General features: G+C 40.3%; 1 protein-coding gene across 5 annotated transcripts in view; it reads right to left on the bottom strand.

Annotated features, from left to right (window-relative positions):
- SHROOM4 (shroom family member 4) overlaps positions 1-26168 on the bottom strand; it is a 208813-nt gene that overhangs the window by 8857 nt on the left and 173788 nt on the right. For 2 of the 5 annotated variants that reach the window (XM_059049721.2, XM_067023018.1), the window contains 3 exons: positions 5299-6096; positions 1597-1746; positions 545-725 (listed from right to left, as the gene is read on the bottom strand). In XM_059049721.2, the coding sequence (XP_058905704.1) occupies positions 545-725; positions 1597-1746; positions 5299-6096 (1129 nt within the window). Of the gene's footprint in view, positions 1-544; positions 726-1392; positions 1747-5298; positions 6097-26168 lie in introns of all 5 variants that reach the window. The other 3 variants (XM_067023017.1, XM_067023019.1, XR_010838561.1) reach the window with 2 other exon arrangements.

The raw sequence follows: 26168 nt of genomic DNA, 5'->3' as shown, positions 1-26168 counted from the left end.
GCAAATAAATATTAAAGTTGACTGGCCTATAATTTTTCCTTTTCTTTATTGGCCAGTCTGCTCTCTCTTTGAAAGTTACACAGAATAAAAATCAATGGCTGCCAATGGTTAGAGCTCACTGGCAAAAACTCTGATGTGCCTTGGGTAGCAAGTTACTTACAAGGCTGGCTTATTTCAGAGTAGGAAGTCAGACAGTCTTGACTTTGAGTCCTGGATCAACACTTAGCCTTTAACCCTGGGCAATCTGCTCCTCTCAACTGGTACAAAGAAGCCAGTAATGTCCATCTTATAGAGTTGGTTTTAGGATTTGAGAGACACTGCGATGATGATGATGATGATGACTACTATACTATTATTACTATTATTGACTGGATCAAAAAGAGACTGCAGTTGCATTTGTGAGAAACCCGGGCAGGCTATTTGATTTCCATATTGAAAATACAGGAATGTACCAAGATATTCTGGAGAGTGTAGAGTGCAGGTCAACCTCCAGACACACTCAAGCTAAATGCAGTAAATCTCTAAGGCATGCCAAAAACTTCACCTTTTTTTGAGCCAGTTCGTGGTCAATTTCCTCCTCTCCCAGGCCAATCTCTGCCATCTCGGGTTGGTCTTTCAACTTGTTCAGCAGCTCTGCTTTGGCCACAGAAATATTGTAATAAGCTGAGTAAGAGGTAGGGATCCCTGGGGCACCCTGAGGAGGTGAGAAGTGCTGAAACTCTTGTCTGTGGAAACAAAAAATGACCATTTGAGCACCTCTGTTGACAGCCTGCTGACCTTTCTGCTTCTTAATTTCCCCATTTATAAAATGGGACCCTGCTTCACCAAGGAGTTATAAGGAAATAATGGATGGGGAGGCACTGTTCAAACATAAACAGGCCATGTGAAGGCTCTCTAAAAACCAAGTCAAGGCCAACTTTAAGAACTTAGAAGGCTCTTTCTACATCCCTGACTTCCACAGCTGGGGGGACTTCTTTAGAGATCAATGGGTTTGGTCATTAACACCCCAATAAAATTCAGAAAAAACTAGCAGGCCCCTAAAGTTCCAGGCTTCTGATCATCAATGATTCCCCTTGGTTCAGCGTCCCAGTATATGGATCCTGCGGGAGGGGCTAGGTGGTAGGGCCATGTCTGAGACCTTAGCTATTTGTCCTCTAAGGCTGTTGGGCTCCATCCTACCCATCCTGGATGACAGCCCAACCTGGCTCTATCTAGTCTGCTTGCTTATAAAGGCACCTCATGGCTTTCCTGGACACGCTCATCATTTCACCTTTCCTGGTGGTGCCACTCCTGCTTGAAATAACCCCTCCACTGCATCTCTCCCACAGCAAAGAGGTCACCCATGACCTCAGCAGTGGTCACCATGTTGGAGGATGAGTTTAGCACCCCTACCAGAGACTTGTCACGGCCCACCACATCTCTCATGAGCTCGTCTGAGATTGCCTGAGGTGGGGCAGGCCTTTGGCCTGAGAAGGGATAACATCTCTCAACTTCTGGCATATCCCCAATGGTCCCAGCCTCCTCCATGGTTGCAGAATGAAATGGGGGAAAATGGAACCAATGGTGCCTAGGGGCTTGACAAGTGTAACAGCAGACCCTGTTGTCTTGGGTTCACTGAAGCCTGCAGGGTTGAGGTGCTGCTTCTCGGAGCCCCAGCCCATGAAAGAGAACTGCTCCTCAGGAAAGAAGTAGCTCTGGCTCCATGCTGGCTTAGGTTTGGACTCTTCTGCCATCAAAGCTTCTGGTCTGATGTGAGGAAAGAAATGAAATGCTTCAATGTTAGGGTTCAGTGACGGAGGGGCAAATAATTCTGCCTATGGTTTATGTAAGGGGGAGACCCACCCCCACTATGTTCTTGTTGCCTACCAGCCATCCCTACCCTCCACCTGTCTGTGTCACTGCCCCTTCACTAACCTCTAGCTGTTTGAAAGGAAAAATAGGAGAAACTCATTAGTCATTTTTGCAGCTATTTGCAGCTCTTAGATAAAGGTCAAAAATAATGGGTAAAAGGCTCCACAGCTATTTACTGATTCATGCTATGCTGTCTCCTAATTCATCACACAAAAGAAATTTGGGCATGCCAATATTGCTCATCCTAGGTATTCATTTTACATGGAGGTTTTTAAGCTGATAGCACTGATAAAAGAGCTCTACTAGCTAACATTCACATAGTGCTTACTATGCCCAGGAGCTGTCCTAAGATATATGTGTGTGTGCGCGCGCGCGTGTGTGTGTGTGTAAATATAGACATAAAATGTAATGCTCATGACAACCATTTTATGGATAAGGAACATGAGGCACTGAGAGGTAAAGTGACTTTCCCGGGAACACGACAGTAAATGGCAGACCCGTGATTTAGACCTAGGTGACCTAACTCCAGAATCTGTGCTTTTAGCCACTGTACTATACTGCCAAAGGGTCAACTTGACATCACATAAAACCTTGCATGTAAGGAATTTTCTGGCTGGACTGTATCTATGTTAGCAGAGAAGAGAGGACATCCTGGAGGAAATATAAATGCATGAATTTAGGGAATTCCTACCTATAAGAAAAATATTTAGTGGCATGTGTGCGAGTTGAAAGTTAGAAAGTACTGAAAGAAAACACAGAATTTTTTTTAAAAAAAGGATGTGGCTATCTGTCAATTATATCTCAATAAAACTGGAGAAAAATTTTGAAAAAGGATGTGCTAATTAGAGACTCAGTTCCCTAGCAGACATAGCCCTGTACTATATTATAGTGTATCATATCAGGCACTGTGTTCTAGGGCTTCTTTCCTGATACTCTCCATTAATAGGGCAGAGGTTATAGGAGATCTATGAGAACATAATTTGACCTTGATAATGAACTTTGTTGCAAAAATAAGATTCCTTCTCTAGAGCACTGAGAGAGAATGCATAGAGTCCATAAAGCAAACTATACCTGTAATTGAATCAGAGTTATCAGATTTAACCAATGCTCAATAAGTCCACTCACCTGCTTCTACATGTATCCTGACATTTTGTAACTAAAGAGTATGTGGGTTACAGAGAGACTCCAGCTTAACGTGGCTGAAATTAGGATGTCTTTTTTCCTTTTTGCATTTTAGAGTCAAAATATTACACATCTACTTGCCCTTAACACTAGTTTCCCTTACAAAACCTTAAAGGCACTTCCTGCTGGGTAGAACCCTGTGCTCTCTGAGGGTCTGGAATAGGATCTTCTTGAGGAGCCCAGAGATCCTGGGTTGATATAGTTGGCACAGTGAGCCAGACTATCTGGGTTCTGGCTACCTGTGATCTTTTGCAACTTAATTTATATCCCTGTGCCTCACTTTTCTCATCTAAAAACTGTAGGAAACTAATGGTATCTATTTCATAGGCTTGTTGTGAAGATTAAATCAGTCAATACACAAATGTGCTTAGAACAATACTTGGCACATAGTAAAGAGGCAAAAAATATTAGCTATGTTGGAAATGATGTTTTTCCTTAAATATGCATCACTCAAAGAAGCATCTATAATTGATTTTTTACATCCACAAGCCAGGCTTGTGTGCAAACAAATGTTCCCCCTTGCATCCCATAGTCATTAAGAAAAAAAAATCTGTGGAACAAGTTACAAGATCTCTAGTAATAGCAATTTACTTCTCTCTGGACAAGGTGCCAGGATGAATGGAGGTACATAAAGGAGGAAGGACTAGGAGGCTGAAAGGGGTAAGCCTGGGGCCTGTAACTACTACCTCTGGTACACATTGCCTTCTAGGGAACAGGAGGTCTAAGTAAAGGCCTGGCTACTGCAGGAACAAGATCCCCCTGAGAGAGGCTGCCTAGGATGGCAAAAGAAGCATGGATTTTGGAGTAAGATCTGGCTTTGAGTCTTTTCTGTGTAATTCTGAGTTAGGTAGTCCCTTATTTTACTCAGCTTTAGTTTCCACATCTGTCAAATGGGGATAATAATGGCCCATAGGGCCGTTGGGAGAATTCAATGAAATAATAGATATAAAATGACTAGCAGTGTCTGACACATATCAAATGCTTAATACATGATCATTCATTCATTTATTCATTCTTTCTTCAGAAATAGTAAGTGCCTACTATGTGCTAGGTTGCCTTCCCTTCTTTCTGCTGTGATAGGTAACAATCCAGTCACTTTCCACAAATGTTTTCTAATTACAATAAGAATACTCCTCAGCTAGATGGGCAGCTTGAGAAGCAGGCACTAGGGATCTGACAAGAAATTCTCATAGTGTCTGGGAGCCAGGCCCTGTAAGTGCTGTGCCTGTGGCACCTTAGGCTGGAAAACTTGTCAACTAGCTCCAGATAGCCAAGTAATGGATTTGTCCATCAGTAAAAGACACAATAACAAAGTACTTCTAATAGCAACAAGTCTCAGGCAAGTTCCCTCTGTAAAGGTATTTAAAGAAAGCACTGAAAGGATAGACACCTGCCCCTCATCCCCACCCCCAGCAGAGAGTGGGTGGAGCTCTCTGCAGGAGGATTGGCAGAGCCAAAAGCCAAAGCTCTTTTGTTTTGGAGCAAAGAGGACAACCACACATTGTGGGGCACGCCAATGAGCATTGGCACAGTGAAGGGAACTGTTCTGTGGCTATAGTACACTCCTCCTTTGGCCTCTCTGCCCAGACAGCTGACCCTGTCAACTACCACTGTTGGTACTACCATTTTCCCACTGAAGCATATGCAAAGAGGCAGAGGAAACAAGGGTGGGGGTGATGGAGAAAGTGGAAGATGAAAAGAATGCCTTTGGTTTTTGTAAGGAATGGTCAAGGCATAAAGCATCCAACCCCAGGAACACCTTTGATGCTGGGGGTGGGGGAAGAGTTTAGAAGCTCAGACAGGTCCTAGAGCAGAGGCAGGTCAGGTTGTGAGCTGGACTCTTGTTCTGGAGAGCAAGCAGCAGAAAAGGCAAAAAAGGACCCGAGCCAGGCTTCTGGAAAAGGCCACAAGGCAATAAGGGTTTAATGCCTTATTGCTCAGGGGCCAGAAACTGATGCATACCTTAAAGACAAACTAGAAAAAAATATAGTACCTTGATAGTGATATTTAGGGATAATCAATGACATCAATGGCATTTACTGAGTACCTACTATGTGCTAAGTATGGGGCTATGTCTTTTACGTGGATTATCCTCATATTCACAACAACCATGTATCATCATGCCCATTTTCCAGGTGAGAAAACTGAGGCTGGAAATAGTTTAACTGACCAGCCCAAGGTCACGAAGCTGGCAAATGGTGAAGGTGGAATTCAAGCTCATGCTGCCACCTCTTCAGGGACCTAACGTCTTTCATAAGCACTTACTTGGGGGAATCAGTGGTCTCCTGCTCTGATGTTCTCCAAAGCCCACCAATGCCATAATAGCAAGGGGGCAGAGCCTTCTCAGGTTGAGATCCCAAATGGCCCCTTACTGGAGACAGGAAATCGCTGGAATGGAGAGCAAAGGACTCTTGCTCTGCTGGAAGGCTTTGTGAGCCCTGCCTTGAAGCCTCCAGGTGGCCAAAGCCCAGCGGTTGGGGCTGCTCCAGGACCTCCTCAGGATTGAGGGCACTGGAACCAGTGGTTTCTGAACTGAAATACTGGGGTGGCAGCTCTTCCTCCTCCCCCTCCTCCTCCTCCTCCTCCACCCCCTCTTCCTCTTCTTCCTCTTCCTCCTCCTCTTGCTGCTGCTTTTGCTGCTTCTGCTGCTGTTGCTGCTGCTGCTGGGCTGCACGAAAGAGCCTGTACTTCTCCCAGTTGGGAGGAGGAGGGCGAGGAGGAGGAAAGGCCTTCCTCCTGGCACCCAGAGGATCTGGCTGGATCTCATCAACTTTGGTAAAGAGCTCCTTTCTATGCTGCCCCCAGGCCCGGGAGCTCTGAGGATCCAAGCTGATGTGGCTCTCTGAGAAGGCCCGGCTGCGCAGTGGGCGGGGCATGGAGGCTAGGGAGCTTTCCTCTTCATAAACGGAGGTTTCCTCTGGTTTTTTTGAGGAGTGCTTGAAGTCTCCAAGGAGGTCAAGAGAAGAGATTGCTCGGTAGCTTGACAAGTCCAGTGCTGGGTTCTCAAAGCAAGGATGGAAGGAGGTTGCCCATGAAAAATTAGCCTTGGAATGAGCCATTTCCCTGCAAAACAGCAGATAAAGGTTGTATAAAGCAAGAACATTGCAGATGGTCCCATAATTTTGGATAACATCATTTATATAAAATTTAAAATGGCCACAAAACATATAATATAGGTAGTAAGTATAGTAATAATAATATATGATATATAATATTGATAGCTAACACTTACTGAGTACATACTAAGTGCCAGACACTGTTTTAAGTGCTTTCCATGTCTTAACTTATTTAATGCTCACAATAACCTTAGGAAGTAGGTATTATTATTGTCCTGATTTTATAGCTGGAGAAACTGAGGCATGGGCAGGTTAAGTCATTGCTCAGGGTCATAAAGCTGGTAAGTGGCAGAGCTAGGATTTGAACATGGAGAGTCTAGCTCCACGTCTGGATATACACACCACCCCACTCAGATTGAATGTGCTGTGTTCTGGGGCTTGCAAGTGTGGCTATCCTGCTACATCTGTTGTTTTTGTTTTGTTTTTAATTATGAAACATTTCAAATGTTTAAAAACATACAGAGATTGTTATAATAAATATTCATGTTCCCACCTACTGCCCACAATTAGCACATCTTAATACTTTACCATCTATGCTTCATGAATTTAAAAAAATAATAATATCCTTTGTTTCACTCCCCACTTCTATTCCTCTGCTGCCTCTCTACATGCAAGCTATATCATGAATTTGGCATGTATACTTTCTGTCCAAGTTCTTATACTTGTACCAAAAAAACATCGAGCCGGCCATTCACAAATATCTGCTACTTTGGATTTAAAATGTATCTTTCTAATGCAATTCCAATCAGAATTCTCACCAGGACTTTTTAACTATAGAATTTTTGTGTTAACTTGCAAAATAAAGCAGGATATGGTAGTCCCCATTTGTCTGCTCTTTCACTTTCCAAGGTTTCAGATACCTGTAGTCAACCACAGTCCAAAAAAACAGTAAATGAAAAATTCCCAAAATAAACAATTCATAAGTTTTAAAGTGCACAGTATTCTGAGTAGTGTGATGAAATCTCCCGCTGTCCTGCTCCATCCTGCTCAGGACTTAAATCATCCCTTTGTCCAGCAGATCCCACCCATTAGTCACGTAGTAGCTGTCTAGGTTATCAGATGGACTGTCACAGTGTCACAGTGCTTGTGTTCAAGTAACCCTTATTTTACTTAATAATGGCCCCAAGCCCTAAGAGTAGAGATGCTGGCAATTTAGATCTGCCAAAGAGAAGCCGTAAAGTGCTTCCTTTAAGTGAAAAGGTGAACGTTCTTGACTTAATAAGGAAAGGGAAAAACTCATATGCTGAGGTTGCTAAGATCTATGGTAAGAACGAATCTTCTATCCATCAAATCATGAAGAAGGAAAAAGAAATTCGTACCTGCTGTCATACCTCAAACTGCAAAAGTTACAGCCAGAGTGTATGATATGGGCTTAGGGAAGATGGAAAGGCATTAAATTTGTGGATGGAAGACATGAACAGAAAGCATGTTCCGACTGACTGCAACGTGTTGCGCCAGAAAACATGGAGCCTATACGAAGACTTCAGCAAGGGATCCCCTGAAACAAGTGACTTCAGCCATTTACTGCAAATAAGAAATGGTTACAAAGATTTAGGAATAAGTTTAGACTGAACAACAGGAAAGTTACTGGAAAGGCTGCATCTGTCAATGAAGAAGCCACTGCCACGTTTCTGGCAGAGGTGAGGAAGTTGATCAAGGAGAGAGACAGAATTCATATAACTTTTATTACAGTACATTGCTATAATGTTCTATTATATTATTAGTTATTACTGTTAATCTCTTACTCTACCTAATTCACAAATTAAACTTTATCATTGGTATGTATGTATTAAAAAAAACATAGTATATATAGGGTTCAGTACTATCTGTGGTTTCAGGCATCCACTGGGAGTCTTGGAATATAACTCCCACAGATACATGGGGACTACTGTATAATAAAAAACATATTTTGCTACAGAAGAAATCGGGGGTAAGTAAGGCATAAAGCATAACATAAAGCAATTATAATTAAAACTGTTTTACTGACTAACAGAACATAATTGAAAGTCCAGAAACATATCAAACTATTTCTAAAAATGTCATATATAATTCACCTTCCATAACAAGAAGATAAAGATTATTTAATAGATATTTTTGAGACAATTGCAGAGCAGTGTTATGTGGAGCTGTACTATATATTATATGCCAAAATAAATTTCAGATTCAAGAGTTAAGGGTGTGTGTGTGTGTGTGTGTATAAAATTTTAATGTGTTATATGTGTATATATGTATATATAATATACTTATAAGAAAAAACTCTTATAAGAAAAAAATTATCAGAAAACTTAAAAACTATGACTTGTGAGGTGAAATAAGACTCTCATCTCATAAGTAATAGAAAAGTATATGCAAGGAAAACAAGTCCAGGTTTTTTTATATATGTATAAAAAGTTAAACTTCTGTATAATAAAGAGGGACCAAAGCAAAGGACATCTCTTTAATCTCTGAGTTTAAAGAGTTAAGCCCTCTAAGCCAGAAGATCTGGTTTCCTGCTGTAGTCTGTGAGCAATCAGCATCATGCTAAGTACTGCCTAGTGACAGGAAATTCCAGCAGTTCAATTAAATCATCAGACAGAATATCCATTCAGTAGTCACGTTGAAGACTGAGAATATTTCCTCAAAAAATAATAATACACATAATGGTGGCCCAGGTCAGATAGAATGGAAAGCAAAATCTCCTTCATTCCCCTCATCTGCAGTCCCCATCCTGGCTAGCTCATCCCTCATGTGGATCAGAAATTCATAGCCACACATCACCATTCTCTTCTCATTTGGACCTTAGCCCACCTATAGCTCCTTAAGGTTATAATAATCCCTTGTGTACAAACTGTTCCACCTGGCATTTCCCCCCTCAGGAAACAAATAAACAAGGTGGTGAGTGGGAAGTAATAGGATGATAAATGCTATCAGGCAGAGAGGCCTTTCCTGATGACCTTATCTAAAGTAGAGACAACTTATCCTTAATTATCATGTTTCTATTTTGCCTTTCTCAGAGCATACATCCCCACAAGGGCAGAGATCTTGTGTGTCTCATTCATCTGGTACCTACTCCCTGGCACATAGTAGGCATTCAATAAATATTTAATAACTGAGCTAATTCCCAAAAAAACCCCAAGGACCATGATACTCATATCATAAAAAATAGTTGAATTAAAGGCAAAAAACAATAAACAAGACAAAGAAGGGCACTATAATATTAATGATTAGAAAACACAATTAAGATCTAATTACACTGAATCTTTATGTACCAAATAACATAGCATCAAAATTCATAAAGCAAATATATAGAAAATGCAAAGGTAGAAAAAGCAGAAACAAAATATAAGACTTTTTCAGCTGATGACAATACTGTATCTAGTCACAATACAATAACACTAGAAATTAATAGCAAAATGAAAAACAAATACTTCTAGCACACAGAAAATAAGAGGGAGAAAATATCCCCCACTCTAGTCAAAGAGGAGATCTAATCTAAAATTGTAGACTACCTAGAAAATAACAACAATTAAAATATCAGAAGCAAGAGGATGTGGTTGATTAAAGCAATGATTAAAGGAAAATTGATAGTCTTAAATACTTATATTAATACATAAAAACAAATTAAAATAAATGAATTATCCTTTCAACAAAAGAAGTTAAGAGCCACAAAAATAGACCTAAGCAAAGCAGAAATAAAGCTAATGGCAGAAATTAATACACTAGAAAACAAATGATAGAACTAATAATTAAAGCCAAAAGCTTTCTTCTAAAGAAAATATAAAACCATAAAACAGATAAACCACTTGCTAATCGAATTAAAAACCCTAAATGCACAAAATTAGAAATGGAGAAATAACCACAGTTACAAAGTAAATGAAAAGAGTAAGAGAACACTTTGCTCTACTCTATGAAACAGATTTGAAAACTTAGTCTTCTAGGAAAAAATAATTACCAAAACTAGTTGCAGAAGAACAAATATATCTAAACCACCAGTTATCATAGGAAAAAATTTGATAAATTTGACCAAAAAACCAGCATACTCCCATGGTCTTGTGTTAATTCTACCAACCTTCAAGGAACAGACAACCTCAATGCTATTTATGCTTTCTAGATTCTGGAATCTAGAGAATAGGGGGAGAAGAAAAGAATCCTGCATAACATCAATACCAAAACCCAGCAACTAGAACATACATAAAGGAAAACCAGAGACCATTCTCATCGAAGAATACTAATGCAAAACTCACCGGTTTTGCATTTAAAAGCATAAATATTAGAACATTAGTAGATATAAGTAATTTACTACCAACACGTATTAAAGGTGAATGCTCAAAACAATTCTTTCTGAGAAGGGTGCATGATCCAAAAAGTTGGAAACCATTGGTCTGAGGCAGTTGTTCTGAATCGAAGTGGCTCTTAATTGGAATTACCTGAAGATGTTGTTTAAAATGCAAATTCCTTGGCTCCACTTCTATCAATAGAAATTGAGATTTAGTACCTTTGTGGTGGAGCCCAGGAATCTACATTTTAAACAATTTCCCCAAGGGATTCTAATACCAGTGGTTCAGGGATCATACTATGGAAACAAAGGTCCAGGGTGAAAAATATGGGAGTGTTGTGGTTTGGAGGTAGAGGTTTGGGGATAGAGTTATTTGTTCCAGTTAGGTTGGTTTCCAATCTGAACAGTATGTGTCCCACCCCTCAGCACACACATGCCTATCTTCTGTCCTTGCCTCTCCTGTTCTTCCCCACCTTCATCTCTAATCTAGATCTTATGAGATGCAGGTGGTGAAAGCAACATCTCCAAAGGCTCAAGTTGGGCCAATGTCCTGCAGCTGTGGTGAGAAAAACCCTGCTCCATGATAGTCATCAAATTTACCACTCTTTCCTTGCCAGGGCACAGGAAAGGCAACAGAGCAGAGCGCAAAGAACACTGTTAGAAAGGCTTGGGTCTGAATTTCTGTAAAATTTAAAAATCTGCCTCCAGAGCCCAAAAGCTGCATGACCTTGAGGAAAGTATTCAATTTACCTCAGTTTCAGTAAAATATCTTTCTTAACAAAGCTGCTGAGGGGATTAACCATATAAAATAAAAAGGACCTAGCAATGATACTGGGTACATGGACAAGTGTTTAATAAATGACAGAACTATGCTTATTATTAGAGTGAAGTCCTTACTCAGGGCCACTGCATATGGTTGTGCAAACTGTGCAGTGTACAGCCTTCACTGCTGTATGCTTCAGCCCTGCTCCTTGTTCCCATAAAGGGAGTTGAACTGCACTGTCCCCTGGTTAATATTCAGCCCTGCTCAATAGCCAAGAAACCAAGAGACCTGGGGTCCCAGCTCAGCTACATGGCTGCCGAGCCAGGAGACCCTAGATAACCAAGGATTTTAATCCTAGGCTCATTCACTCACTCTTCTCATCTACTAAAAGGGAGAGAGAATAAAAGGCAAGTTTAGGCTTAAAAGCAGTGTGACCATCAACAAGACTAGATATTCTATGTTGTCCTGTTTAGGTACAAATCACTTATGTCAGCATTACAGAATTTACCTCTCAGTAGCCAACTCCAGAACCAGCTGGAAGAAAAGAGCACACCCTCCTAGGGACATTCGGTGCCCCAATTTATGGCACTGTGACACTATCCTGAGGCACTAGGCTCTAGCAAGGCAACCTGGAAATTGCTATTCTCTGAATCAATTCTAATTTCAAAAGCACTGGTCTCCCACCGACACAGGTTGTGTAAGGGCAGCCTGAACCTTGCAGAGTCATTTACATCAGGGGAGCAGAACTAAGCAAGACTCCAGAAAAGGGGAAGGACTGCCCTCGATGGGACCAGCTGGCCAATGTGTGTACAAGTCATCCAAGCTGTCATTCAATATTACACTGTGCAAGGTGACCAGATCTCAGGGGAGCAAAATCCGTAGCCCTTGCTTTCCAGGCACTAATAGCTGAAGCAGACTGGTGAATGGGAGGCTTCCATTGAAGTGTGTCAGGCTCAAGCCAAGGATATTGGTCTCTAGAGGTCCTAGTTTCAAAGGGCTCAAGCCTCCTATATGCACAGAAATCTAAGTCTACAACTCTTCTTTGGGATGAAGTAAGGATTCTTCCCTAGAGTGGAGGATAAGGAGCTAAATTAAGGGACAAGAACTTTCTTACTTCTTACTTACTATGTGTCACGCACTGTTGTAGGTACTTTCATGTAGGTATTTCTATTAATCTTCACACCAGCTCATTGAAGTATTACCATTATTGCCAGTTTGCAGGTGAGGATCCTGAGGCTTAGAGAGGGTCATTAATTTTCCCAGCTAGGAAGAAGTAGTAGTGTCCAGACTGGAACTTGCCTTATCTGGCTCCAAGGGAAATCCCACTGAAGCAAGGACTCCTGAGTTAAGGCGAAAGGTACTTGAGCTACATTCATCCTCAAGGTGTTCTCAAAGACTTCAGCTCCTTGCTGAAGAGAGGGGAGGAAGCATGAAAGCTGAGTCTGAGAAAGGGCTTTGTTGACACCAGCAAGGAGCCTACATCTCAAAAACAAAAGCAAATCATGTGCCAAGTCCTGGGCTGTTCTTCTCTTTTCCTCTTGGCACAGGTTGCCTGTTCTTCTGATGAATAGATTTTCCCCTTTCGTTACAATCTTTTTTGGGGGGGGAGGGGCTCGTAGTAATTGAAAATGAAAACCAGTATTTTCAGAGACTGAAAAATCTCCTCCCGCCTCCTCCTTAGGCCTTTTGAAGTTTTCTTGTTTGGAATTTTTATTTTTAACCTCACCACAATAGCTTGGCATTCCAGAATCTCAGCAGCAAGAGTGCACAGTCCCAGCCCTTCTCCCCTTCCCCTTTCCTCAGCAGCCAAAAGATAAGACTGCTCCAAGAGAAACAGCCACTCCCAGCTTATTGCTAAAGGAAATATTTACAAGATCCAGGAAGTGAGCTACAAGGAGGCTACACAGGGAGGGGAGAAGGGCCCGGAGAGCTTGTTGTTGCCACCCTTCTCCGCCTCTGGGGCCACGGAACTTCAAGCAAGGAACAATTAGTCTGGCAACAGCGAATACAAGTGGCAGGACTCACTCTGAGCCTTCTACAGCCCCCAGGAGCCTGCTGCAAAGTGTACTTTGAAGAGATCAGAGAAGTCCTTGCTATATTGGGGCTGTCCTGGGTAAAGCTTAGATTCCTCTCGCCAATGACTCCAACTTGGGAGTTTCCAAGAAGGTCTTCCCATTACTCCTCTGAACCCTACATAGTGTCACAGACATGGTGCTAAGGGATGGTAATGACCACTCTTCTTTACTCAGAGTCCACCATGTGTCAGGCACAGCACTGGACAGTTAACAGACTCCATCTCGTTTCACCCTGAAGACAATCTTCCAGCCTGAGTATTCTCTTGCCCATGTTAGAAATGAGACTCAGGGAGGTTAAACAACTGAGGGAACATAAAGAGAAGCAGCAGCCAGGAGAAGTTACAACTAAGGTCCATCTGACTCCAATGCCCATGCTTTTGCCAGCACAACATGCTGCCTCTTCAGCATTCTCATAACCTTCTCAAAAGATTTAATAAAAGACATTTTAGAGGCATGTAACACATTATGGAGGGGCCTGGAGGGTTTGATATCCATGAGAACAATTTAATGGAGGATCAGGCTGGCTGAGGTTATTGAGGCTCTATTCTCTAATAGGCAGTGGTTCTGAAACTTGAACATGCATCAGAATCACCTGTAAGGCTTATTAAAACACAGTTGGCTTAGTCCTACCCCCAGAATTTCTAATTTGGTAGGTCTGGGGCAGAGTGGAGAATTTTTATTTCTAACAATTCCCAGGACAATGATGGTATTGCTGGTCCCAGATCACACTTTGAGATCCACTGCTCTAAACAGTCATTATCTACCAGGTTCCCAACTCACCAGGGTATCTTAAGAGGTATACAGCCAAGAAATAAAACTCTCAAGGAGTTCCCTGGTGGTGCAGTGGTTAAGAATCTGCCTGTCAATGCAGGGGATACGGGTTCAAGCCCTGGTCCAGGAAGATCCCACATGCCACAGATCAACTAAGCCCACATGCCACAACTACTGAGCTTGCGCTCTAGAGCCTGTGAGCCACAACTACTGAGCCCGTGTGCTGCAACTACTGAAGGCTGCATGCCTAGAGCCCATGCTCTGCAACAAGAGAAGCCGCTGCAATGAGAAGAATGAGAAGCCCACGCACCGCAAGGAAGAGTAGCCCCTGCTCACTGAAACTAGAGAAAGCCCATACACAGCAACAAAGACCCAATGCAGCCCCAAAAAAACCTCTCAAGGGCTTCCCTGGTGGCGCAGTGGTTGAGAATCCGCCTGTGGATGCAGGGGACACGGGTTCGTTCCCCGGTCCAGGAAGATCCCACATGCCGTGGAGCGGCTGGGCCCGTGAGCCATGGCTGCTGAGCCTGCGCGTCCGGAGCCTGTGCTCCGCAAAGGGAGAGGCCACCGCAGTGAGAGGCCCGCGTACCACCAAAAAAAAAAAAAAAAAAAAAAAATCCTCTCAAAACGAAATGCATTTTAATTAACTATATACATACCACCCATGTAACAAGTATGATGAAGATTTACAAAATAAAATAATGGGAGGTCCATAAAGCTCTGGGAATCCTGATGCTATTTAAGGAAATTCGGTGCCCCGCCATCATTAAACAATGGATGTGCCAGGGGAAGAGAGCAATTTTTGTATATTTGAGTCCTCATATATACCAGATGCTAATGTACTAAATTTCGAAGACCTAAAATACAGTGGAATAGACTTAATACCAAAGTTATAAAGAACATGATTTTATCTCAGTTTAAAAGGCATTCTGGGTGCTCAATTATGAATGACAATTATTATCATAGAGTGGTTCTTTGGCATGAACATATTTAACATTTGAGGTTTTAACCCTTTGAGAGTAGCCCTAAAGATCCATGAAGTGTAATAACTGGTCATTTTGCAAAGGGTATGAATTTGACTTGCAAGGCCTCACAATTCTGGTGTGTAAGGCAAGTCACCAAGCAAAGGAGGGAGCCTAGTCAACCACTTGGCATTCCCATCTCAATGTGGCTTGATAGGTCTCTATTTGTTAACAAGGTACATAGGTGTGCAGTAACCATGGTAGAGAGAATATGTGCTTCTCTGTGAATAATGGCACTGAAATGCAAACTATTTGCAAACTAGTGCTGATGATGGAAGTGAAGAGAAATGTAACGGTCTTGAGAAAGTGATGGTTCTGAGTCAGATAATAAAATGTTCATTGGTGGAGGTGGAGAGGTTCTATGTTGTAGTAATGGTGACAAATTTGAAGATTCACAAATGTCTGGTGATGTGCCCCCTCAGAAATGTCAAGTTCTCACAGATTTAGATAAGCAGAAGTGCTGGTTGATGGAGAATTCTAGCAAAACAAATTCTAGCTAACAGACAGATCAAGCATGTCTGGTAAGTAACACTGTCTGTCATTGGTATGGGGATTTTCCTAAAGCCCTTGATCTTTAACTTTGCAGGCCTAAATCAAACCAATGTGGGCTGCCTCTTCTTCAGATTTTCTTTTTTATTATGAATTCCAGCAACTTGACATGTACCCAAAGAACACCATGTGCATTCAACTCCAGCTATTTACATTTTACCAGATGCCTTTCTGAATCTTCTTTGTGCAAGGCTACTATCAGATTCAACATGTGAGATTAGAATTTAGCCTTTTTATTGTTAGTATTATTATAAATACCCATTTCTGTGTAAGACCCAATATTTGTATACCTGTCACTGTTAATGGCTATATTCTATTCCATCATTATGATATATTAGATTGGTTAACATTTTCCATGATTATAAATAGCACTACTTTAAATATATTTTAAAAATTATTTTTTCCTTTTTAGGTTATTTCCTTGGGGGTATGCTGGATCAAGGAGTATGTACAAATAGTTTTGTAACTCTTGTCACATATTTCTAGACTGCCTTTTAGGAAAACTGAACCAATTTATACTGCTCCCCAAAACACATACTGTTTCCTTAAGTCAAGATAGGGTTTTGTAATTTCTACTTATAATTTCCATTAATTGTTGATAATTTAATAAGCAGGTTGTGATACCTTGATGTTGTTTTTATTTGCACTTCTTTAATTGGTAGAGAGGTTATACTTTTCCAGGCAGTGATTTTACTGCCTTTATTTCCTCATGTGTAAATTGGCTGTTCATTTTCCTTGCCCTTTTATGAAGCTGAATTTGAAAGCCGACCTTCTATATCTGTATCCATTCTTTATATTTTTCGGACAATCAACTGTTATCTGTGATGCTGACCCCAGACATTTTCCTCATTCTGCTATTTAGCTTTTTATTACATTTTGTTGTTAAAAAGGTTTCTTCCCCCAACTTTTAAATATTTGAAACCATCCATCTTGTCTCTGATGATATCCTCCATTTAACAGGCACAAATTTATCTTCCATCCATAGCTGGAATGAATATGCTGTTCCACTGGTCTGCTTTCTGAAATTTACTACAGAGTATTGTATGCACTGTGGCTCTAAGCTAATTATTCTCCATACTGATACCTACAGTTCCCAACATTTATTGAAGACAGATGATTGCTTTCCAAAGTTCACGGTTGCATCCAGTGTGCTCTACAGTCTTAGTATCTGTTCCTAGAATCTCTCTTTTTTATTTAATTTCACTGTTTGACGTTTTCTCAACCCACTATCATATGGTTTTAATGATTGTCACTTTATGACAGACTTTAAAATTTGATAGGGTAAGTCTACCACCATTACCTTTTTTTAACATCTTTATTAGATTATAATTGCTTTACAATAGTGTGTTAGTTTCTGCTGTATAACAAAGTGAATCAGCTATACATAAACATATATCCCCATATCTCCTCCCTCTTGCGACTCCCTCCCACCCTCCCTATCCCACCCCTCTAGGTGGATACAAAGCACCAAGCTGATATCCCTGTGCTATGCGGCTGCTTACCACTAGCTATCTATTTTACATTTGGTAGTGTATATATGTCCATGCCACTCTCTAACTTAGTCCCAGCTTGCCCTTCTCCCTCCCCGTGTCCTCAAGTCCATGCTCTATGTCTGCGACTTAATACCCGTCCTGCCCCTAGGTTCTTCAGAACCATTTTTTAAAATAGATTCCATATATATGTGTTAGCATACGGTATTTGTTTTTCTCTTTCTGACTTACTTCACTTTGTATGACAGACTCCAGGTCCATCCACCTCACTACAAATAACTCAATTTCGTTTCTTTTTATGGCTGAGTAACACTCCACTGTATATATGTGTCACATCTTCTTTATCCATTCATCTGTCAATGGACACTTAGATTGCTTCCATGTCATGGCAATTGTAAACAGACCTGCAATGAATATTTTGGTACGCGACTCTTTTTGAATTATGGTTTTCTCAGGGTATATGCCCAGTAGTGGGATTGCTGGGTCGTATGGTAGCTCTATTTTTAGTTTTTTAAGGAACCTCCATACTGTTCTCCATAATGGCTGTATCAATTTACATTCCCACCAACAGTGCAAGAGGGTTCCCTTTTCTCCACACCCTCTCCAGCATTTATTGTTTGTAGATGTTTTGATGATGGCCATTCTGACTGGTGTGAGGTGATACCTCATTGTAGTTTTGATTGGCATTTCTCTAATGATTAGTGATGTTGAGCATCTTTTCATGTGTTTGTTGACAATCTGTATATGTTCTTTGGAGAAAGGTCTATTTAGGTCTTCTGCCCATTTTTCCATTGGGTTGTTGGTTTTTTTGATATTGAGCTGCATGAGCTGCCTGTATATGTTGGAGATTAATCATTTGTCAGTTGTTTCTTTTGCAAATATTTTCTCCCATTCTGAGGGTTGTCTGTCTTGTTTAAGGTTTCCTTTGCTGTGCAAAAGCTTTTAAATTTCATTAGGTCCCATTTGTTTATTTTTGTTTTTATTTCCATTTCTCTAGGAGGTGGGTCAAAAAAGGATCTTGCTGTGATTTATGTCATAGAGTTTTCTCCCTATGTTTTCCTCTAAAAGTTTTATAGTATCTGGCCTTACATTTAGGTCTTTAATCCATTTTCAGTTTATTTTTGTGTATGGTGTTAAGGAGTGTTCTAATTTCATTCTTTTACATGTAGCTGTCCAGTTTTCCCAGCACCACTTATTGAAGACACTGTCTTTTCTCCACTGTATATCCTTCCATCCTTTGTCATAGATTAGTTGACCATAGATGCGTGGGTTTATCTCTGGGCTTTGTATCCTGTTCCATTGATGTATATTTCTGTTTTTGTGCCAGTACCATATTGTCTTGATTACTGTGGCTTTGTAGTATAGGCTGAAGTCAGGGCATCTGGTTCCTCCAGCTCCATTTGTTTCCCTCAAGACTGTTTTGGCTATTCAGGGTCTTTTGTGTCTCCATACAAATTTTAAGATTTTTTGTTCTAGTTCTGTAAAAAATGCCATTTATAGTTTGATAGGGGTTGCATTGAATCTTTAGATTGTTTTGGGTAGTAGAGTCATTTTCACAATGTTGATTCTTCCAACCCAAGAACATGGCATATCTCTCCATCTGTTGGTATCATCTTTAATTTCTTTCATCAGTGTCTTATAGTTTTCTGCATACGGGTCTTTTGTCTCCTTAGGTAGGTGTATTCCTAGGTATTTTATTCTTTTTGTTGCAATGGTAAATGGAAGTGTTTCCTTAATTTCTCTTTCAGATTTTTCATCATTAGTGTATAGGAATGCAAGAGATTTCCATGCATTAATTTTATATCCTGCTAATTTACCAAATTCATTGATTAGCTCTAGTAGTTTTCTGGTAGCATCTTTGGGATTCTGTATGTATGATATCATGTCATCTGCATACAGTGACAGTTTTACTTCTTCTTTTCCGATTTGGATTCCTTTTTCTTTTTCCTCTCTGATTGCTGTGGCTAAAACTTCCAAAGCTATGTTGAATAATAGTGGTGAGAGTGTACAACCTTGTCTTGTTTCTGATCGTGGTGGAAATTGTTTCAGTTTTTCACCATTCAGGATGATGTTGGCTGAACCACCATTACCTTTTAAAATAAATGTATTATTTTGTCTTCCTGCCCACTTATTCTTTCAGGTAAATTTTACGGTGAATTTGATAAGTTCTACAAAGTATACCACAGTGACTCTAATTGGTAGTGCATTACATCTATATATTATTAACTTAGGGAGTATTGTAATCATTACTATATTAGTCTTCCCAAATTGAAGCGGAATATAGCTATGCATTTATTCATGTCTTATTCATTTCTCCCATTAGATTTTTATAATTTTCCTTGAATAGGTTTTGTGTGCCCAGGATTAAATTAATACCCAAGTGTTTAAATTCACTTTGTCACACTCTTTGACAAATCCTTTCATGCCTCTGAAGGTTACATTCTTCTTAGCTGGTAAAGCCTTCCTGAAAAGTGTACTATTCCTAATGAAAGGAGATTCAATTCTGAATTATCCATTTTCTTTTACTTAATTGGCAAATAGGAAATGTGTACTGGATATTCCACACTCTGCTCATGATTTGGTATGATAAAAAGAAGGAAGAGAGCCCTAGGCTGCGAACTGAAAAACCTGGGTAGTAGTCTAATTTTGTCACGTACTTGCTATATAATCCCAGAAGTAATGGGCTCTGGAGTCAGATGCCTGTTTGACCTTGGGCAATCTATCTGTGAGTAAGTTTCCTCATCTGTAAAACTGGGTCAATAAATGGTAACTATCTCATAGGTTCATGATTAGTAATAAATAAAAGAATTCATGTGAAATGCTTAGAGCAGTGCCTGACACCCAATAAACACTTAATAAATGTTAGCTATTATACCTTTTGTTGTTGTTAATAATAGTATAATAATATCTTTTTTGAGTCTCAGCTTCCTTATCAGTCAAATGGGAAAAATAAGGCTTCACAGAGTTTCTGTGAGGATTTACTGTGGTTTTATATATATATATATATATATATATATATATATATATATATATATAAACGATCGCAGGAGGCAATTATAAGTATGGAAAACCAAATGAGATAATCTAGGAAATAAGTTCTTTGGGCTTTTAAATGCTTCACGTTTACGTAGCTTTTTCTCCCAGCAGATCTACTCACAAATGTTTTTTTTTCCCTCCTGCTAATATCAAAATGAGTTTGCATTCTCTGCATGCAAACTAAATAACTGTGGAGGGAGACAACCAAGAGTACAACTACCTGGAATTAAAATTCATTGCAGGCTTCCAGGCAGAGAGTGGCTCAAGAATATACATTTGATTTTCCCACCTACCCCCATCATTCAAGTTGTGACAGAAATGATGTAAGAAATGTTAAAAATGCGTGTGTAATGGGGGGAAGGTAAGTGGAAGCTCCATCAGGATTTCTCCTCTTTAAATGTCATCTCTGCCCTTGACCTTTCATAGGCCTTCTCATCTTCCTTGAGATCATAAACTATGATCTGCTGCCTCCATATTCAGCATAAATATTCTTTCCCTTTCCATTGACCTCTCCTTTCTGTTTTTAAACTTAAACCAGTTTCCCAAATCCTGATCAAACCATCACTTAAACCAGAGGTTCTCAGATTTAGCTTGCATCAGAATTGCCTGAAGGGCTTCTTAAAACACACATCTCTAGGCCATGTCCCAGTTTCTGATTCAGTAGGTCTGGGTGGGGTCCAATAATTTGCATTTCTACTTCAGTTCTTAGGTGATACTGAGGTTCCTGGTCCTAGGACCACATTTTGAGAACCACTAACTTAAACCTTATCTCCCCCTCTAACTACCACCCCATTTCTCTCCTTCCTTTTCCTAGCCAACTTCTTTTTAAACATTTTAAAATGTATAAATGTCTTTTCAAGCACTCTTCTTTTAAACCCTTTTCCAAATCACACAGTAGCACATAATCATTGTATTAAAATTAATGAAAAGAAACTGAAACCCTCCTACTTTGCTGGTGGAAGTGTAAAATGGTACAGCTGCTTTGGAAAACAGTTAGGCAGTTCCTTAAAAAAGTTAACAGAGTTATCATATGGCCCAGAAATTCTACTCCTAAATATATACCCAAGAGAATTGAAAACATATGTCCACATAGAAATTTGTATGTGAATGGTCATAGCAGCATTACTCACAAAAAAGTGGAAACAACCCAAATGTCCATTAATGGATGAATGGATAAATAAAATGTGGTATGTCCATACAATTGAATATTACTTGGCAAAAAAACGGAATGAAATACTGATATATGCTACAACAAAGATGAACTGCTAAAGCTTGCTAAGTAAAAGAAGCCAGACACAAAAGCCCACATAATGTATGATTCCATTTATATGAAAGGTACAGAATAGGCAAATCCATAGAGACAGAAAGTAGATTAGTGGTTGCTTGAGGCTGAGTGTGGAATAGAAAGTGACTGGAAATGAGCAAAAGGGATCTTTTTAGGGAGATAGACATGTTCTAAAATTGGATTGTGGTGATGATTGCATAGCATGCAAATTTACCAAAACTCACTGAATTGTACACTTAAAAGGTGAATTTAGCATGTGTAAAACTGTGTGCATTTCTTCTGTATGCATCCCCTTTACAGACCATATGCCATCTACTTTCTATGCCCACCATTTTACTAAGTTTGCTTTCTCGAAGGTCACTTGTGCATCCAAACCGTCAAAGCCAATAGCAGTCCTCTCCTTATCGTCTGTGATGGTACACTGGCATACTTCTCCTTCTTCCCACTCCAGATGCTTGCCCCTTCAATCCCCTTTGCTGGCTATTCTTCTTCATCCTACCTCCGCTGGCTGGGTGATCAACAGCCCTCCTCAAAAGCATCCCCTTGTCTTCCTCACTAACTTTAAATTCAACATACCCCAACTCAAACTTATTATCTCCACCAAGCCAGGTCCCTTTGTCACCTGCCCCCACTATGTCAATAATTTTCTCTTTCTAAAGTCACTGGGACAGAAAATTATTTTTGGCTTAACTCCTTTCATTCCCAAGTTCTTTCTACTTTTCTCTCAAAAGTTGTCATGTATTTGTGAGCAAATTGTCTGAACCAACAATTCACATGGGAATCAATGCAAATATTAAATAAATACATGAAAAATGTTCAAACCAGAATAATCAAAGTAAGCAAATTAAAATTATAATATGTACCATTTATACCTATTATATTAGAAAAAGAAAAACTTCCATGATGGCAAATTTTAGGGGAAACTGGTATTCTCATATATTGCTAATGGCAGAGTAAAACACCTCCAGGGAAAGCAGTTTGGTGAAATATATCAAGAACAATAAGAATGCTAATTTTCTTTCAACAACTAATCCCAACTCTGTATAAGTGTTTTTAGTGAGATAATTCAAAATGAGAAAAGTTATAGCTGCTCAAAATTTTTCAGCAGCATTACTTTATAATAGCAAGAAATTGGAAACAACCTAATTCTACCAATTTGGGAATGATAAAGCAAATTAGGGTACATTAAGCTGGTGAAATGTTATACAGCTATTAAAATTTATAACTATTGAGGAAGCCTTTATAGCAACAGGAAAAATTGTTCACCAAGTAATGCTTAGTGGGGAAAAAAGAAGCAGGACACATAAAATCACATCTACATAGTTATAATCATGACCCCCCGCCTGCAAATCTCTACACCTATAGATAAAGGCTGGCAGGGAAATGAAAACAATCAGGGTGTTAGGGTGGTAAGAATAAGGATACTTTTTCTATGGTTCTGAAGAACCTAGGGGCAGGACAGGAATAAAGATGCAGACGTAGAGAATGGACTTGAGGACACGGGGAGGGGGAAGGGTAAGTTGGGACGAAGTGAGGGAATGGCATGGACATATATACATTACCAAATGTAAAAGAGATAGCTAGTGGAAAGCAGCCGCATAGCACAGGGAGATCAGCTCGGTGCTTTGTGACCACCTAGAGGCGTGGGATAGGGAGGGTGGGAGGGTGGGAGACGCAAGAGGGAAGAGATATGGGGATATATGTATATGTATAGCTGATTCACTTTGTTATACAGCAGAAACTAACACAACATTGTAGAGCAATTATACTCCAATAAAGATGTTAAAAAAGATACTTTTTCTTCTGTTTTTAATTTCCTGTTATATTGCTTTCGCAATAAACATTTCCCCCAAAATATCCACACATTTATCTATCCCTTCTGTTACATTCCTATTGCACCCCGACCTTCCCAATCCAAGGCCACACTCATTCATGTCTGGATCACTGCCCCTAATTGGTCTCTTTTCAACCCATCTAGGCTGCAAATGCTGCCAAGTTATCTAAAGTGCCATATTTACCATGTCACTTACCTGATCAATAACCTTCAATTGCTTCCATATTTGCCATCCTACCTAGTTTTCAAGGCCTAACTATCCTGTTGCAATACTTCACTCTTTACCCTTTTTCTCTACTGTTACTATTGCTGCTGCTGCTCCTCTTAGTCCTCCTCCTTATTACAACTAACATTTACTGAAGGTTTATGGTGCCAGATTTTGTCCTAAATGCTTTACATATATTAACTCAATTATTCCACACAACAGTCACAGGAGGTAAGCACTCTTACCCCATTTCACAAATAAGGAAACCGATGGGGTGAGGTGAAAGAGAGGAACTGGGTGCGGGGGTGGGGGGGAGAGAAAGCCACTTGCCAAATTCACACAGCTAGAGAACAGAAGAACCTAGATTTGAACCCAGGCAGACTGATTTCAAGGACAGAACTTTTTTTTTTATTGAAGTACAGTTGATTTACAATGTTGTGCCAATCTCTGCTGTACAGCAAAGTGACTCAATTATGCACATATATACATTCTTTTTAAAATATTCTTTTCCATTATGGTTTATCCCATGAGACTGGATATAGTTCCCTATGCTATACAGTAGGACCTTGTTTCTCCATTCTAAATGTAATAGTTTGCATCTACCAACCCCAAACTCCCACTCCATCCCTCTCCCCTCTCACCTCCCCCTTGGCAACCACAAGTCTGTTCTCTATGTCTTTGAGTCTGTTTTTGTTTTGTAGAGAGGTTCATTTGTGCCACATTTTAGATTCCACATATGAGTGATATCATATAGTATTTGTCTTTCTCTTTCTGACATACTTCACTTAGTATGATAATCTCTAGTTCCATCCATGTTGCTGCAAATGGCATTATTTCATTCTTTTTTATGGCTGAGTAGTATTCCAGTGTGTGTGTGTGTGTGTGTGTGTGTGTGTGTGTGTGTGTGTGTGTGTGTGTGTGTATACTACATCTTCTTTATCCATTCATCTGTTGATGGACACTTAGGCTGTTTCCATGTTTTGGCTACTGTGAACAGTGCTCCTATAAACATAGGGGCGCATGTATCCTTTTGAATTATAGTTTGGTCCGGATATATTCCCAGGAGTGGGATTGCTGGATCATATGGTAATTCTATTTTTAGTCTTCTGAGAAACCTCCATACGGTTCTCCATAGTGGCTGTACCAACTTACATTCCCACCAACAGTGTAGGAGGGTTCCCTTTTCTCCACACGCTCTCCAGCATTTGTTATTTGTAGACTTTTTAATGATAAGGCCAGAACTCTTTAACAACCAGCATGGTTTGTTCCTCCAATACAGCCTGCTTAGTTTCCCCTCAGGGCCTTTCCTCCTGTAGGCCCCAGCCTTTAGTTTTCTTAACCTCCAATGAACTTAAATAGGGCACACTGATATTATCATGTATTGGCCCCTTACCATGTGCCAGGCTTTTCTTGTTTAAACCATGTATTTGACACTTTTTCATCTTATAGCAACTAGCCTGAGTTGAAAATCTGGCTTGTCCCTTTAGTATCTGTGAGACCTTGAGTAAGTTACTTAGCTCCTCTGAACCTCAGATTCTTTATCTGAGTCATCGGTTCTCAAAGTGTGATCCCAGGACCAGCTGCATCAGCATCACCTGGGTAGCTTGTTAGACATACACATTTTGAGCCCCATTCCACACCTACTGGATCACACTCCCTGGGGGCATGGTAGGAGCTACCATGTATCTGGGGTTTTTTTAACAAGCCCTCCAGGTATTTCTAATGCACATTCAAGTTCAAGAATCACTGCCCTAGTTATAATAATGCCTACCTGACAGTTTGGGGGAAGATAAAACAGGATATGTGTCACTTAGCTAGTGGCACATAGGTTGTTTTGCAAGTGGTAATTTATTATTACTGCTACTTAACTTTGTGTGGATTAGTCTTCCTTGCTCAAGCTGGGGATGGGCAAGCATTATGCTTCCTGATGCTCTTCCGCTAATATTTCCCTGCTTGCCTAGAAACACGCAGTACATATACTAGGTCTTAAATAAAGTCCTCTTCCTTGACTGGCTGATTAGTAAGAGAGCCATTTTGGAGAAGCACCATAGTGTAGTATAGTGTCTCTGAAGCTAGTCTACCTGGGTCTAGTCAACTTACTAGCTGTGGGACTTTAGGCAACTGAATTTATCTATCTGTGTTTCAGTTTCTTCTCTTGGTCAAATGAAGAAAATAACAGAACCTACCCCTTAAGGTTATGGTGGTAAATAAATACTTGTAAAGTGCTTTGAATGGTGCCTAGAATAGAGTACCGTGCTCAAGAAATGTTAGTTGGCATTATTATTTTTGTGTCATTTTACCTATTCAATGGTGGAGGAGGCTCTGTTTCTTCATTTGGCAAGCAAATGACAAATACATCTTGAGCAACTTCTCTGTGTCGGGCACTGTGTATCCATGACCAAGGTGTGGTCTCCTTTCTTGACAGTCTCAGTCTAGTAGGGGAGACTCAGCAGACCCACTGGACTGAAATGATTTCTCCAAGAACAGTGGGGAATCAAGGCCAGCCATAGAATCCCATACCCCACCCAGGCCTTAGGTCCCTGAGACATGATACTGAGGGGTCCATTTGAAGGGTTTCCTTAGGGATCCTAATTGAAGCAGTTATAATGGAAAAAGCATGAACTTTGGGGCCAGACAACCCTGGGTCTGAGTCTTGGCTCCATCACTTACTAGCTGTGCGACCTCAACTAAGTTATATAACCTCTCTGGACCTCATCTATAAAATAGGTAGTAC

Source organism: Kogia breviceps, chromosome X (genome assembly GCF_026419965.1).
Source record: "Kogia breviceps isolate mKogBre1 chromosome X, mKogBre1 haplotype 1, whole genome shotgun sequence".
In the NCBI taxonomy this organism is placed as follows: Eukaryota; Metazoa; Chordata; class Mammalia; order Artiodactyla; family Physeteridae; genus Kogia; species Kogia breviceps.
Note: the sequence above shows the minus strand (reverse complement) of the source record. Positions and strands in the feature narration are given on the sequence as shown.